General features: G+C 34.7%; 1 protein-coding gene across 2 annotated transcripts; it reads left to right on the plus strand.

The window, feature by feature from the left end:
- Positions 1 to 27: 27 nt before the first annotated feature.
- Positions 28 to 14,239, plus strand: LOC123541834 (uncharacterized). 2 transcript variants are annotated; one of them, XR_008369686.1, is made up of 4 exons: positions 28 to 2,132; positions 11,378 to 11,444; positions 11,805 to 12,055; positions 13,107 to 14,239. XR_008369686.1 is itself a non-coding variant. In XM_053536067.1 (4 exons), exons 1-4 carry the CDS (start codon positions 6,744 to 6,746, stop codon positions 13,340 to 13,342), a joined length of 606 nt encoding a protein of 201 aa, XP_053392042.1. In that variant the 5' UTR covers positions 6,080 to 6,743; the 3' UTR covers positions 13,343 to 14,239. The 2 variants fall into 2 exon arrangements, 1 of the variants encoding a protein (XP_053392042.1); XM_053536067.1 differs by lacking the exon at positions 28 to 2,132 and adding an exon at positions 6,080 to 6,795.
- Positions 14,240 to 17,037: the final 2,798 nt, after the last annotated feature.

A 17,037-nucleotide genomic window follows, 5' to 3' on the forward strand; every position in this document is an offset into this window, starting at 1 on the left:
GGGGGGGGGGGGGGAATGTTTCAAAAACGTAATTGGAATGGTGATTTCACTTCAATCTTCTGAATAAAAGTTTCTCTATTATCACGAATAGTAAGAATTATTTGCATCAGGGAAGAAAAACTTTTTGTCTCAAAACGCTAATATTTTGTTCTGTTAATTTAATCAACGTAATCTTTGCGAACACAAAAGTAGCTATACAATAGTTGGAAAGGTAATATGTATTTGGCCTGGCCTATTCGCGCAATAAGTTGGCTTAAGGTAGTTCTGCACGTTTGATAAACCAGAAGTGATGGCGTAACGTCATTTTTCCGGAAAACCTAGAATAAAGCCTGGATTTTGCGTACAGAAATAGAAATCATTTTATGAATTAATGACAACTTGTGTGTAAATTTATTACAATGACACTGTTTCTATATTTCTAAAGTCAAAATAAGATATTGAAACATATGACACGTTAAATAATTCAAATATAGTCTTAAAATTAGCGTGGAATATTCAGTTCAATTTAATCATGGGCAAATAGCTCAAAAATAAGTACACGGACCTATACATTTTATTTCACCATATAATAGGCCGTATGTTTATTTATAACTGTGAGAAGTTTCACCAAAATCTACATTGTAGAAAAAAAATCTGTCTTCGAAAATGATTTGAAAGTAATGATTTTCCCTTAGACTCCCATTATGAAAAATCGCGTGAGGTCGGAATTTTTCAAATCAATCTAGAAAAATCAAGCACACGACCCTATCCTTTTTTTTGCTGAATTATCTAGGTATATTCTGAAGTTTTGAAAAATCGGAGTTTAATCAAATTCTACATTTTAAAAAAATGTTGATCCAAACGTGCAGAACTCAATAAGAAAAAGTTCAGTTGCAACACCAAAAACGTTCTTCCTCTAATCCTCTCTCTTTATCGTGACATCTAAATTTAGAACAGTCGCAATTTGTCAAACATTTATATCTCCTTTTATTCTATTGACTGACATTTACAAAAAACTTTTACCAAAGTTTTACACAGTTGATATGGTTACCGCAATAGATTTAGCCTAGGTTTATTATTAACAGCGACATTTACCATTCTGTTTCGTAATGTCAGAAGTTCAGTTTAAAGGGAATTCCTATAGTTTTTTATGTGCATCTTTCTGCGCAGCCGACACTATCTATGGACAATTGAAGTGAAGTCAACATTTGTTGAAACATATGACAGACAATCTTAAATATGAGGAATCATGAATAAAATAACATTTTTAATAAGTTTTATCAGTAATCAAATGTTGATACTGGTTTATGTTGTATTGACATGTATCATCATGCCTGACATGTGTCTTGCCATTTTTGTGGCTGTGTTTTGACAGCGCATATAGTACAAAGACAGTGTTGTCCATATAATATTAGACAATTGACTTTGTATTGATAAGACAATATCTCCTTTCAGATTATTAAGTATTCAATTATAGAAGAATTAAGAATTTTTAAAACTTTTTTTTAACTTCTAGCAGATATACATGTAATCAGTTTGGTCAGGTCGCGCCATTTTTCGTCCGAACAGGTATGGATTCACGCGGTCTTACATAAAATTTAGCCTGGTGACCCGTACTACCATTATTTATACACAAGAAAATTAAGAAAAAATTCTATGAAACAGTTTTTTCAAAATTTAAAAAAATATTCTTCACTATGGGTATTTTTCATTGAAAAAAGTTCACAAAAGTGAATATGAAACAAGATATTTTTTTTTCATTTGTACCAATTATTGTAATGACATCTTATTACAAATATAACTATGATATAAAATAAGTTTATAATAAAATTTGTAAAAAGAATAAACCTTATTGTGCTGTCTTGATGCATGTTTTGGTTGGTATTTATAATAAAGCAGAAAATTATGAAAATGTTGAAAAATCTCTGGAAGTTTAAGCAACATTGGGTGTTTTTATTTTTTCATTGTTTTCAGCACAAATTTTCCTATCATATATACGAATTTGAAAAAAATCTATGAAAGGGAAAAACCTATAGGAATTCTCTTTAAGCTATGTCGACAGTCTCAGTTCCGCCATTCGACTGATGTATGACGTCACCAAAATGGCGTCAGTTTTGAAATTGAATTGCCGTCATCTTCAAATGATTTATTGGGTATGTTTGTTTTTCTTGCTTAAAGTAAGTTCTATATAGTTTACATCGATCTCATAAACAGTTCTCTTGCATTATGTTATTTTGAACAATAGGAACACCATTGATATATATATGTAGACTTACTATACCGTAGAAGTGGGCAGATATATGTTTGATCTTGAGATTCAATCCGTAAAAGTGGGCAGATACTATAGAAATTGAACCGTATATCTGGGCAGACTAACGGTACTGGAATTCAAAAGGATCTGCCCACATTTACGGAGCCTTCGGCTCTCTCTCTCTCTCTAAATAGTTAAGTCTTATCGTCATTTGACTTAGAACAATCATCAGTAAAGCTAACATACAAAATTTTCATCGTTGATCTATAGATAATATTTAAGTAATAATTTATAGCAAAACAGTGCTTTATCACTATTTATACACGATGGGCGGTTATACGTCGGGCGTAATAATTTCGCGAGGGCGCAGCCCGAGTGAAATTATTTCGGACGACGTATAAACGCCCGAGTGTATAAATAGTGATAAAGCACTGTATTGCTATAAATTATTTCGATTCTAATATGTTCTTTATTGTAATATTTATATCAAATATGATGGAACTGTTTCTTCGCGCAAGCATGGCGCCAATAGTAGGTCTTTGTTTATACACGCCAGGGCCGGAAACGATAATACGTCTTGCGGCAGAGTTCAGTTCGGGCGAAAATTATCGCGAACTATTCAGCAAAGCGAATAACTAACTCAGTATGTGTGTAAATTTATCAACACATTTGCTAAATATCAAGTTTACGTCACGTCAACATCGTTGTGATGATTAAAGCATTGTTAGTCATCATTAGAATGCAAATTATATTTTCATATTTACATCGTTTATGGGTATTTTCTCTATTCTACAGTAGACTTACCGTACGTTTTAATGTCACAATATACTGTCAACACTTCTTTAGAGTTCTATAATTCTATGTCATAGACACCACTCGCGGCATCGCTACCGTTCTCTAAAATCTACTTACAATCAGTTGCTGAAATGGAAAAGATACGGCGATATTTTATTTCGACTGAAGTTTTGCAATCGATGTTATATGTAGATATCTTTTTTTTTTGAAAGTAACTAAAATTATCACAAATGTTCACCTAATAGCGTAAGTATTTAAACAATACTTGATATCAGCAGTTAATAATGCTATGATATAACTTGATAAAAACACTGGTGAGCATTTTCCCTTTCTAACTTTAAACAATATAATAATACTAAACGAAGTGTAAGGTTACAGTTTTCCGGTTGAGACCATTTGTGTTTTAAATATATCTTATAAATAAGAATGATAAGCAGTCAAAAGCAACGACGAATTCGCAGATCTTTGATACAGGATAAACAACTCACATATATCTCTGCAAAGATTTGTATCCCTGGTAAAGATACATTTTTCACTTGCTGCATATGGATGGCTACTGTAACTCCCAACCACTGAAATACGTAGGTGTAGCTATTTAAACGAAACGAAAGCATGAATATTCAACAGAGAATATTACGTCTTACAAACTCAACCTTTGCTGAACAGTAGCTCACAGCACGTAGACGAACACACGGACAGCACACAACAGAACATAGCACAGACTTAACCCAACACACGAGAATAAAAAACGAATAAATAAAGGAACGTAGAGGGAAAAAGTACGAAAAATTGGGTAATGGAGCAAGATATTCTTCAAAACGTTCTTAACACCATGCACCTCACATAACCGATTGCAAGACTAGATTCAAAGCTAAGTTATTTATGCATAAATTTCATGCAAAAAACAGAACATTATTGTGGGCAAACAATATTGTTTAGGATGCAAATAGTAAACTCTTAATAGAAATATCCACAGTGTGAAATTGTGCAACCGCCTTAACTGGCATTTTCATTCAGCAGAAAAATCGTTGAATTCGTTAAGTTTCTCTATATACACATAAGATTATTTATTTACCTAAGTTATATACATTTAATGAGGATATTCTACATTATGAGTTGACATCTTACGATAAAATGGTTTAATGAAATATGCGCTTAGTATATTTTTAAAATTGAAAGCAATAATTTTTTTTATTAGGGCTTCCTGCTTCGATATCTAGTGTGCTTAAATAATTTATCATAAATATCGATACATGCTAGTCGCTGATAACAGAAAAAATGGCGACTGGTTTGGTCGCAAACTGAGATGAGTAGGCAGACATGCTTTTTACATCGTTGAGCTTACACAGGTTCTTACTTTTGTAGTAATCAATGGGTTTACTGACTGGTCATCATATACATTCCCGCATACATTCATGGTGATTAACCTAAGTTGTTTCAGTCACCGCGTGCCAAACCAGATAATTATGTATTAAAGGATTCCTTCTTTAAACTAAATGACGAACAAGACTCCGCGTAAACTGTTCCAAATGAGAAAGTTCAAGATTATCAGATGTTTGAATAAATCATATTGCAAAGGCATCCTGTCAAAGAAATAAAAAAAATCTGTCACCGGATTCTCATTCATACAAGAAGAATGCAGTGTTTGCTTATTCTCATTAATAACCCACTTCTTAAACTGCTAATATCTGATTACTTTTGGTTATTATCCGGAAAGTCAATCTGACTATCGTGCAATTAGTATTTACTAATACGTTAGAAGGAAAATTACTTACAGAACATTCATAGAAAATACTCAGTAAATAACATTACACTGTTTTATTGTATTTTAAAACACTTAATTAATTTATTTGAATTTATTCTTACTAAACGAACATCAGTTCTCGGGATTGTTGTCAATTTATTTTTAATTTATGTGACTTGTATTCATTTTTCATGGTTTACAATGGTTTATTCTCGCTGAAATCATCGTTGAATTGTAATTGTCATAACTTTCCGCGATTCTCTTCAAATATAACATTTCTTCTACAATAACTGCATATCACATTATAGTTTTGGTATTTTACAGGTAACACAACATTGTGTAATAGCAAATATTTCAGCTAGTCCATGTGTATTTAGTTTATACAAATTTGTTTAAGCTCGATTTGATGAAAGCTTCAAACTTTTCGGAACCACTTTTGAGTCCGCTTCTTGGAAAATCCAGTACTGGTGTCATATGAGAAGTCATGGTAGTGACCCCAGTGTGGCTCGAACCCTCGACCCCTGGATTGAGCGGCTGTTTTATCCACTTGACCACCGCTTCCCTTTTGTATTTGCGGGTGTTGCTTCACAGGCAAGGTAATTACGATACTGAATGTTTAATTTGCCGAGCCTATTATGGCGTTCATTTCCCATGAACTCCGCAAAAAGTTCATTTCTTATATGTTCCATTTGTAAACAAAATTGTAATATAAATTGCACATAACGTTAAAATCATTTTGTTCACCAAACGGAACAACTTTGACGTCATCTTAGGAACGTTCTTCCTGACTGTACATGAACGTTGTCAAAACAGTGGCCCAATATCACTAAGCATCTTTAGTGAATTTCAGTTTGCTGTACATACAAGGAAACGTCATATTTTTTCAATGGAAAATATAGGGCGAATGTAAATATACGAACGTAAAAATATACACGCTTCTCCCTTTCATTTACATCAAAAGTAGTTCATGACTTAATTTAGAAATATATTTAAGACATAACTTTTAGCAGAACAGTGTTTTAACACTATTTATACACGATTGACGATTATATATCGGGCGAATAAATTTCACGTGGACGCAGCCCTTGTGAAGTTATTTCGAACGACGCATAACTGCTCGAGGGTATAGTGTTCAAACATCGTCTTGCTATTTTAATTTAATTCTAATATATCTGTAAAATTTACAGCTATTTAATTTTTCTATTTTGTTTAGTTTGCGCAAGCATGGCGCTAAATAATAGGTCGTGACGCTCCTCTATGTCGAATTATTCATCAAAGTCAATAGCCAACTCACTACGTGTGTAAATTAATCGAGAACTTTGTGCGATGTGATATGTCGTTTAAAACATGTCATTAAGTAAAATATTTGATGAAATTTAAAAACGCTATTTCCCGATGTATATATTGTGCAAAATGTCACGTCGACGTGACGTCAACATAACACCGTTGTGATGTTTTATGCATTGCTAGCCATATCATAATGATATTTCTTTAGAACGTGCAGTGAGATATTATATTTTATCTGTCACAAATCCTAAAAGATACCCCAGAGCACCCCCTTGGACAACGATGTAATTATAAATGCAAATAAACGGCGTAAAATTTCAACATTCTTATGTCTTTTCTTATCGATAGATTTAAAAAAACACATCAAATACATCAGAAGAACAGTGTATTGTTTAGAAAGGGTTTTTAAATGTTAAGCAGACTTTGTTTACTTTAGCCATGTGAAACAAATATCATACCATTTATCAAAGTTTAAATCATTGCACACTGATTATAACCATGAAAATACAAAGACTACTTTAAACAACAGACACGTAGATTTTTACAGTTACGGTAGCGGAATACTTGCACTTCCAAAAGGACCACTAGTTACAGCATTACGCCTGGTTATTCATACTTAAGCATTAATTCTTTTAACATAGATTTAAAGATATTGTCCAAAAGAAAGAGTGACACTGGATACTGAATATGGGGAGATTTTCGATTATAGTTTGTCTCATGTGTTTTGTTTTCGTTCATGGTAAGGTATTTTTTTTATATTTTAGGATATTTTAGATCAAATAAAGTTGATGTTTGCGTTAGTCGGTTTAAAACCGGTGTTCACGAATTTTGTAACTACACTGGATATCTGTTCAATGGATTTGCTAAAAAGACTAAATAAAAACTTAATACAACATAAATCGGCTAAATTCTTTCAAGTTATTATGATTGAATAAAGAATAATAATTTGATGATTTTAAGAAACATTTTCTACTAATTATTGTTATAATTATATGCCAAAAAAGCCGTTGGTTATTTCAGAACATTTCATGTTAGATAAACGTAACAAAGGAAGGGGGAGAAAATTGCAGATTTTTGATGGCATTGGAAAAGCTTGTCATATCCTGCAAATTATAGGATTCTCTAAATGATCCCATCCGAGACCGGCTAGTTTGCGGCCTGAAGTCTGAAGTTATCCAGAGGCAATTGTTATTTGAAGAGGTCAAAATGCAACACACTTGAAGATGGCTTACGAGGATGCAGCGAGTTTCAAGTCTTCAGGTGCGGCTACTAGCATTAATTTCATTCGCCACAAAGAGAAGCACAAGGTGCATGAAGGTTTTCAGATAAATGTGCACTAGAATAAAGGCAAAGGTGGTCAAGGTACAAATATACGATGTAAGGACTGTTTCCGGTATGGAAATGTGCACGAACCTGCCAAATACCGTTTTAAAGCACCCATGTGTTAATATTTATAAGCGTAAAGGGCATTTAGCCAAAACGTGTTTGGCAGGCACCGGATCGACGCAATATGTTGATTTCTCTAATAGCAAAGAGCTTAATAGTGTACATCAGTCTCCATCGTCGAAAAAAACTTCCGAGGAAAATTATATTGGAACCAGTTTCGGGGAAAACAATGGTACCAGTGGAGTTAGACACTGGCAGTCCGGTTAGCATTGTCTCAGAAAATGTCTGTAAAAAGGCTCCGGAAGATGAAATAGAGGCGTGAGAAATTGCCCAACACCGACAAATGTGAGTCAGCCGAAATCATATTTAGGACTTATAGGATATAATAGATCATTTCTACAAGATCCAGCAACGGTCCTTTATCATCTACATCAGCTTTTAAAGCAAGGCAAGAGATTGTCATGAACTAGTGACAAAGCATTCAATAAAAGGAAGGATCTGGTAATAAATTTTAAACAGCGCTTTATAAGTTCATTATGAAATTAAAATACCAGTGACACTTGTGTGCGATACTTCACAGTATGGAACATTTGTTTGTTTTTGGGTTTAACGCCGTTTTTCAACAGTATTTCAGTCATGTAACGGCGGGCAGTTAACCTAACCAGTATTCCTGGATTCTGTACCAGTACAAACCTGTTCTCCGCAAGTAACTGCCAACTTCCCCACATGAATCAGAGGTGGAGGACTAATGATTTCAGACACAATGTCGTTTATCAAATAGTCACGGAGAACATACGCCCCGCCCCAGGATCGAACTCGCGACCCCGAGATCCGTAGACCAACGGTATGGAACAAGAGCTGTCATATCACATATCCTGGAAGTTGGCAGTGAAAGTCCGATAGCTTTTTTTCTTCAAGAACGCTCAGTCAGAGTGAACAAAAATACTCGCAGATTGAAAAAGAAACACTGTCAATAATATTTGGAGTGAAAGAAATTCACACTTATTCGGCTGAAAGTTTACTTTCATCACTGACCATATACCGTTGACAACTATATTAGGTCCGAAAAAGGGGATACCGACGATGTCAGCAGCGAGCATGTAGCGTTAGGCTGTGACACTTTCAGCCTATGATTATGACATAGTGTACCGGAAATCTACTGATCACGCGAACTGTGATTTTCTATCGCGATTATCCATGAAGACTAGTAATATAGAATACGATGACTTTGTATCAATTATCACAGATATAACCAATGCTTAGTAAAGTATATGAGTATACACTTAATGGATGGCAAGGTTACGTGAATGATACAGATTTGAAACCATACCTATTAGACGAAATGAGATTTCTGTTGATAATGGAGTGATTTTATGGGAATTACGAATGGTCATACTCGAACTATATAGAGAGCAGTTGCTTACTGAACTAAATGAGCGGCACATGGGAATGTGTAAAATGAAAGCTCTATCTCGTAGTTACTTATGGTGGAATAATATTGACTCAGACATCGAAAGAACGGCCAAAGCATGTTAAACATGCATGTCAGTTCAAAATTCACCAGGCACAGCATCACTACATCAACGGAAATGGACAACAAGGCTATGGCAACGTATCCACATTACCAAATTCAAACAACAAGTATTTCTAGTTGTGACGGACAGTTTTCTAAATGATTACAAATAATTCCGATGATGTCAACAACTAGTAAGAAAACCATTGAAAAATTACGTGTATTGTTTTCTACATGGGGTCTCCTAGAAGAACTTGTGAGTGATAATGATCCTAGGTTTCATTTTGCCAAATTTCAAATGTTCATGAAAAATGATGAAAAAAGGCATACTTTAGTTTCAGCATATTATCCAAGTTCGAATGGAGCACTGTAAGAAACAATTATTTGAGGCAAGAAACAATGGAAAGAAAAATGCTTTGCATTAAAAGTTATCCAATTCTCTTTTTCGGTAGAGTTATACTCCTCATTCTAGAACAAAGGAATCTCCTGATGTGTTATTTTTGATGAAACAATTCAGAAGCAGACTTTCTTTGCTTAAACGGAATTAGGAGCTGGACATTGAAAGAAAACAGGACAAAATGGCATCAAGAATAAATCGCAGTATCATGAGACATTTTGTCGAAGGAGATACTTTGTTGGTTTAAAACAACTTAACCTGGATGGGAAAAGTGGAAATGGTTATCAGAAACGGCTAAAAAGCGAAAGGGACTGGTAACATATTTAGTTAAAGTTGGGCCTAACATCAAATACTGTCACACTGTTCATATGAGGAAAAAGGAAGCAAATTCCCCACAAAAGATGAGAACTTGAACTTTGGATCCCAATTATATATTACCAACATGACTTAATATCTCTGGAAGTAAAAATCGTGAGAATATTTAGATAGTGAACACTCTAATCTAATACCAGAAATTCCTTCGGGAATTGGACCATCAAGTAAATCTTAAGGTCAATCCTCAATTGTCAATGAAACTGAGATTACAAGGAGATATTCAACACGTGAACGAAAACCTCCTGATAGACTGAACTTCTAAGTGGTTTTAGTGGTTCATTTAAGATACTATTAGGTTATTTTCCGTACATTACAGAGCAATTATATATCTGTGTGTGTGTGTGTGTGTTCGGGTTTAACGTCTTTTTCAACAATTTTTCAGTCATATAAACGACGGTGTCTACTTGTAGCAGTGAGCACAATGCCCAACTTTATATAGTGCTGCCTCATTGGAATATCACGCCGTAGACACGTGGCATGATATCCCACACAGTCACACTATACTGACACCGGGCTTACCAGTCCTAGCACTATCCTCTTAATGCTGAGCGTCAAGCGAGGAAGCTACTAGTACCATGTTACGTCTTTGGTATGACGCGGCCAGGGATCGAACCCACGACCTCCCACAGTCGAAGCGGACGCTCTACCACTAGGCTACAGTGGCGGCATCAAATATAGCTCGTATTGTACAGTTCAATGTTAAATAACCTGTTTATTCTAAATATATATTATCTTAGTTCAAATTAAAAATGATTCAAAGAAAATTGTATACATGTATCTGCCTTCCTCATTTCAGAACGCATAATCTAACTCTGTAAATAGAGCGCCTACTTCATCCGATTTACATTCGGAACATTTATGCGCGTTTCGGGGTTTATCGTATGTTTAACATGGGACTTTTTGAACCGTCCAAATACAGAAGTGTTGTACATATGTGAGTTAATACATAATGTACGGTCACGTGTTGCAAATGAACATTCACGATTGGATAGATATAGAATAATGTTAATTACACCACAAGAATATTATGTTTATTTTATCTGCTTAGACCTTGTAATGAAATACCTGAAAAATTGTTAAGTGTTTAAATATTATGCTAAGGGTATGCAATTAATGTGTTTTCTTGTATCGCATTAGGGAAATATTTTCATTAATAGTATCTCTTCTTGTAAAACTCTGAGAAAATATGATGAACATAAACACTTCTTTATGAGAGAGAGAGAGAGAAATGTAGTATATTATAGTATACATTCATGATTCTCCTAAACAGTAACCTGATAAACCTAAGCAGTCTCACTGACAGCAGACGGCTAGATGATCGTTAGTAAACATTAAGAAAGTATATTCATTGCATTTTTATATATTAAAGTGACCATATAACACTGGTGGCTTATTTCATATGTTTCAAAGATATTACATTGTAATAAACCCATGCATATCTTTATGCATCTTAGAGCATACCACCTGACTTAATGGAAATTTTGAGTATTAAGCAGTAATAAAACAACATGCGATTTGTTTCCATACAAACACGATGGATCTTACGAAAAATGATGATGATGCTGTAGACCTTTACATTATGTATTTATGATTTATATTGCTTGTCAAATAATTAAATGGAGCTGACATTGTTTCTGTAATTGAATTTAGGCCAGACAACACAGAAAGTTTGCTGGGATTCAAGGTGGTACAATGACTCTGGTGTCCTAGGAAACAGGTATATGTCAAAATAATTAACTTAGTGAAAAAAAAATAAGATAATTCTGAACAGGTCAAAGATTTCTTGTCACTGCATTTGTTTCAGTTGTAATTTTTGACCTTTAGGTTACTAATTATATTTGCCAGTGTTCTTGAAAATTGTTCCATATTTGATTACACCACGCGAAAAACACATTCAAATTGAGTATGGTAATACTTTGTAAAGTTGGTAAATCACGTTGCTCTCACTGGGACTCGAATCAGTGGATAGCTTACCGCTACACCAATGTCACTTCATATAACAATTTGTATGTCGGTAACGGTTGACTGAATAATTTACACATGAAATATATCTTACAAACATTCATTTTATTTTCAGATCAAGTTATGAACACCAGTCGATAAATGTATTAAATGCAATTTGCTCCAGTGGATCTGTGATTGCTGCGCAGTGTAGGGACGATAAAGGAGAACCATTTCAGTTAATCAAGAACTCTTCTGCAAACCAGTACTACGCAGTATGTAACCACGTGAACGGACTTATATGCCATCCTTACAATAATTCACAAAACGCAACATGTCCCGACTACGCAATACAGTATGGCTGTAACTGCCCAACAACAACCGGAGGTAAGAACATTTGGATAATATCAATAAATTTTTAATAAGCCGGATTTTATTTATGCGAACGTATGCCGGATCCGGACTTACTTCTATATTTTACGGAAACGTGATGTTACAACATTAGTACCTGTCATTCTGTCGCCATTAGCATGAATCGATACCATCCCTTATTTGTCCTTCTAGGAGACCAGAATGCTGTTTGTTTTCCTCCTAGTGTGCATGTTAAATTTACATATTGCAATTTATTTTATACTGGAAAATGTCATAAGTGCGGTTTTCCTATCGAAGCCTATTGTGAAAGTTGACCGGAGGACCAGTCTAACATAAGATCAAGAACACAACCAAACTCCTTTTATAAGCTGAATTTCTTTCTGATATAATGGTGCTTTGAAAAACATATGGTGTAATAAAAGTGTACATTGCAGAACAATATTTGTCTCGAACGTGCATAACTACCTTAAGTTCATGGAGGACCACATGTTATCTGTCTAGCATGAGTAACTTGTGATATTTATACTGAACAAACGGTTAAGATGTGTTTTTGAGGTTGAACATACTTTGCCTCATATCTAAAAGGAGTAAATACTGTCAGTACGCAAGGAGCCGTGAATCGGTCGGCTTTCGTTGGTATCGGAAACACTGCGACTACACAAGGAGTTGTGGTTCTCTCCGCAGTGAAAACAGAACTTAATTCGATTGCTGAAAATTATTCATCACTCTAAAATCATACGAGAAAGGTTTCCAATTAGTCGAGAAAAGGTTTAATTTTTTAAAAAGATATTTACGTTGGACAGAAAATGGAAATATTGTCATAATAAGCCTAAAGCCTGAAAAAGGACGCAGCGAATTGGAAGTATGTCGCCGTAAAACCGGCTTCCAGTAAATTCTTCTATGATATTCGCTATAACAGGTTTAATGACACTAAATGTTAAGTTAGTTTTTACAGTGAAGAGGTTCTTTCGAATTGTTCACTTTCTTTTGAGTAGTGAATAGTTTCTTGATATAAATCTGATTTCTATGAGCTCGCCTTGAAGCTTTGCCTTATTTCATATTACAGGTAATTTTGGAGGTTCTGGTGTTGGAATCACAACTCTGAAAACCGGAGACGGACACGGTGTATCTGGTTACAAAAATGGCGGCGGCGGTAGTTCTGGTTTCCAGACTACCGGAAGTGGAGCAGGACCGAGTGTGTCTGGTCAGCAAAATAGTCATTGCAGAAACGATGGTCAGCATTACGGAGCCAGCCATTTAGTGCAGCTGATATGCACCATTACTTTAAAAGTTCTTTTTTAACTTTACGATTTGCGCTGTTAACATGGCGTCTGTTGGAGCGGTATTACTACATGCTAGAGGTGAAAATAACAGCCGAAATGTATAAAATAAAACATGTATGTCAGAAACAGAATTAAATTTATTTTGAATAATCCAATGGTAATAATAATATTCACTGCTGCTGACGGGCATCATAAATATGTCTCAAAGCAATAAACGGTAATGCGTGAAAACTTTGTTTTTATTGTTTCGTGCATAATGAAGACATTCTGCAATAATATATACTTGACTGAGATCCTATTTGGCAATGATTGGAAGGACATATTACACCCCGGAATTTAAAACGAAATCCTATCCGACATGCAAGAAATTTGAAATATATGGTATATGTTTAAAATAAACTTATAGGCTACTTGTACTCCTCGTCAAGATGGGCCAATAGTGTTGCTGTTCTTATAAATTGGATTGGTCAGGTTTATACTAGAAGGTTGGTCAGGGCTTTGGATATGCGATGTGTATTTTATTTTTTTCATTATTTTTTAGCATGTATCCTCTTCATGGAACCGTCCATGTTAACAAGCAAGTTTGTTTATTTTATGAGGACAATTGTAATAATATTGATAAGAAGTCAATTATGTGACTAGTGTGATAAAACTGCTAAAATATCAATAATGTGAAATTAATGTTTAACCGCTACTTTCGGCCATTACCAACAGACGAGCAATCAAATGTTCTAAAATATTTACGGTAAGACATCAAAGTCAGAAGATAATCAGTAAACATTTAAAATGATCAATTAATTGATGATGCTTCCTGTTTCAGCTAATTGTATTATGGTATACTGTCGTCTCGAGAAACTTGCTGTCACTGTAGGTGAAAGAACACCAATAATTTTCCCATATACAAACAATAAAATATTTTGTCTCATACTGATTTCTTTCAATAGGAACCTGAACATATCATCCTATTTTGATGATGCACTTTAGTTTCTTTATGCATGATGGATTCCATTCAAAACATGTGTTAGAGTTGCATTCAAGGTAGTTCTGCACGTTTGATAAACCGGAAGTGATGGCGTAACGTCATTTATCCGAAAAATGTAGTAAAAACACGGTGGGGAAACCACGTGACTAACTCGGATAACGTGCACGCAAAAGTGCTAAAAATAGACCCGCTTCAGGTATGTTTTTTCACTATAACTTTTTTGATTCGCAATTGTTTTAAACGAGATAACGTGCATAAACCCCGCAATAAAAAGCTCTTTCAGCGGATATATGTAACTTGATGAAACTCCCTCCCGTTTTTACGTAATCCTTGCCCAACATATTCGAAAGATGCAAAATATTTTGGTAACGAACACGTCTGTTCACAAGTTATGCACCTAGCACAGATTCTGCAGAAAAGTTTCGCTGGAATTTAGGTTTAAAAAAAAGCTTGTCATTGTCCAAAGTCCTGTACCAAATATTTAACATGACTATTCAGGAATATTAAAGATATCGTAAGACAAAGGGTGCGGTAACGTACACGTTGCGGTTTTTCAGGAGGTGACGTACACGTCATTTTTCCCCAGATGGTAACGTACACGTCAAAGACTATTCATCATGCATGTAGAACATCTTTGTCTTTAAATGACTGAACTGTAATCATTTTGATATTGTTAAAAAGGTGCAGATGCTGGGAATAGGCTGTTTTTCTTTCGGTAGGTTAGTATATACAGAAATGCTACAGTGAAAATGAGTAGCGTCGGTCCTCATCTTAGCTTGGAAATAATTACACGTTTACTGCTCTTGTATATCTATACATAAATAGGTAAAATGATAAAATTTTGAAATTATTTAGCTCTAAATCCATCATATGCGCAACCGACCCTGTATCTTTGAGTGAAAAAGTTGACAGTTGCTTACGGGGGATGGAAGACTAGTACTTTTTTCTCCAGTAACGATAGTTAGTTTAGTTGTCCGCACCATATGATTCTGACTTTTGAAAGAGGACGTAAATCAAAGACAAACAAAAAGAAGTATTAAATACGCATAAATAGGTATCATTGTTGCACCGAGAGTAACAGCAGTAAAACTATTATCTATTTATAGCACGGAGAATGAATATATGTGCCAGGAGTGCGGAATGTCTTTTCGGAGAAAAAGTAATTTAAAGACGCAAGAGAAGAGACAAAGTGGAGCGTGAACCTACCACTATTGTGGAAAATTTTTTTTTGGACGACCCATTGTCTAAAAATAACAACAGAAAAAACTTGTTACTTTTCTTTTTGACATGTTTATATTTTGTATATCATGTCAAATAAAGTCAGTATAATAGATCTTATAGTCGCAGTGTAAATTTATTGTCCAAAAATTATTGCTCTTCAATATGAATAACAAGATCGCACGTGTCGCCTGCTGGGGACGAATGCTAGAGTAGTACACATAAGAGAAGAAGAATGACCTCTATTAATGTGCAAAGTATCAAATCAGTCCTTCGTATAGTTTTTGGCTTGGGCTTCAGTCAGTCAAGTTTCTTGCTTTTCCTTTTCATGCATATAGGGAGGTGATTAAAAAATGGGGTCAGCTGAAGTAATGGTTCTTTGACACTGCACTTTGCTTCACTGACCGCTATCAATGTATCAAGTATCAAGACAATCCTTTATATGGTTTTGACATTGGCTCCAGACAAGTTTTTTCATACATAAAGGGAGGTTATTCAAAAATAAGGTCCGTTAGAGTTATGGTTCTTTGACACTGTACTTCCTTTCATTGGACCTCTATTTATGTGCAAAGTATCAAGTCAATCCTTTATATAATTTTGGCTTGGGCTTCAGACAAGCTTTCTGTATAACGATAAGGGGAGATTATTTAAAATGTGACCATCACACTGCACTTCCTCTGTCAATGTGTAAAGTATCAAGTCAGTTCTTCAAATAGTTTTTGACTTAGGCTCTGGACAAGTCTTTTTCATAAGGATAAGGGGAGATAATTGAAAAATGGGACCATCTAGAGTTATGGTTCTTTGATACTGCACATCCTCTCACTGTGTTCGATCATTGTGTGAAGTAACAAATTAGCACCTTTATTACTTCTTGAGTTATGCTCCGGACAAGAAGCGTGACGGACGCCAGCCGGTCGCCAGACGGACAGACAGACAGACGACGGAAAAGTGATCCCTATATGTCGCAACTACTTTGTAGTAGGCGACACAAAAACTGTCTAAGTCAACTGTACTTGTTTAAAAAAACTCACATTTTTTTGCGACATTTTCTAACAATGGCAAATGTAAAATCTCAATCCAATATAGCTTAGTTTAGTTTAATAGTTAATTATAATCTCGTTAATGCTTATACCTGTACAATAAATTATATAATAATGAAATCATTATCAAAATATATAAGGTATTTGATTTTGTGAATGAACAACCTAAACTTAACCGAGGCTGTTATTTTAAAGCTTTGGATGTAATTGACGCATTTATAGATCTATATTATCAGAATATGTCAGCATTTATAATTTAATCAACCATGGAATGGCTATAGTCCTTAGATATGCAAAATGTAGGTCAATACTGATATGTAGTTTCAGTAAGGAGGTCTAAATGAATAACTAGCTGACCAACAAACTGTCACTAACCTACAGAAAGAATAACATATTACTCCCGCACGACAACGTGTTTATATTATTGGTTGATTGTTATGGTCCCATGCATGATAGAACTCAAAAAGTTTGTCA

This window comes from Mercenaria mercenaria, unplaced genomic scaffold (genome assembly GCF_021730395.1).
Source record: "Mercenaria mercenaria strain notata unplaced genomic scaffold, MADL_Memer_1 contig_720, whole genome shotgun sequence".
NCBI lineage: Eukaryota > Metazoa > Mollusca > Bivalvia > Venerida > Veneridae > Mercenaria > Mercenaria mercenaria.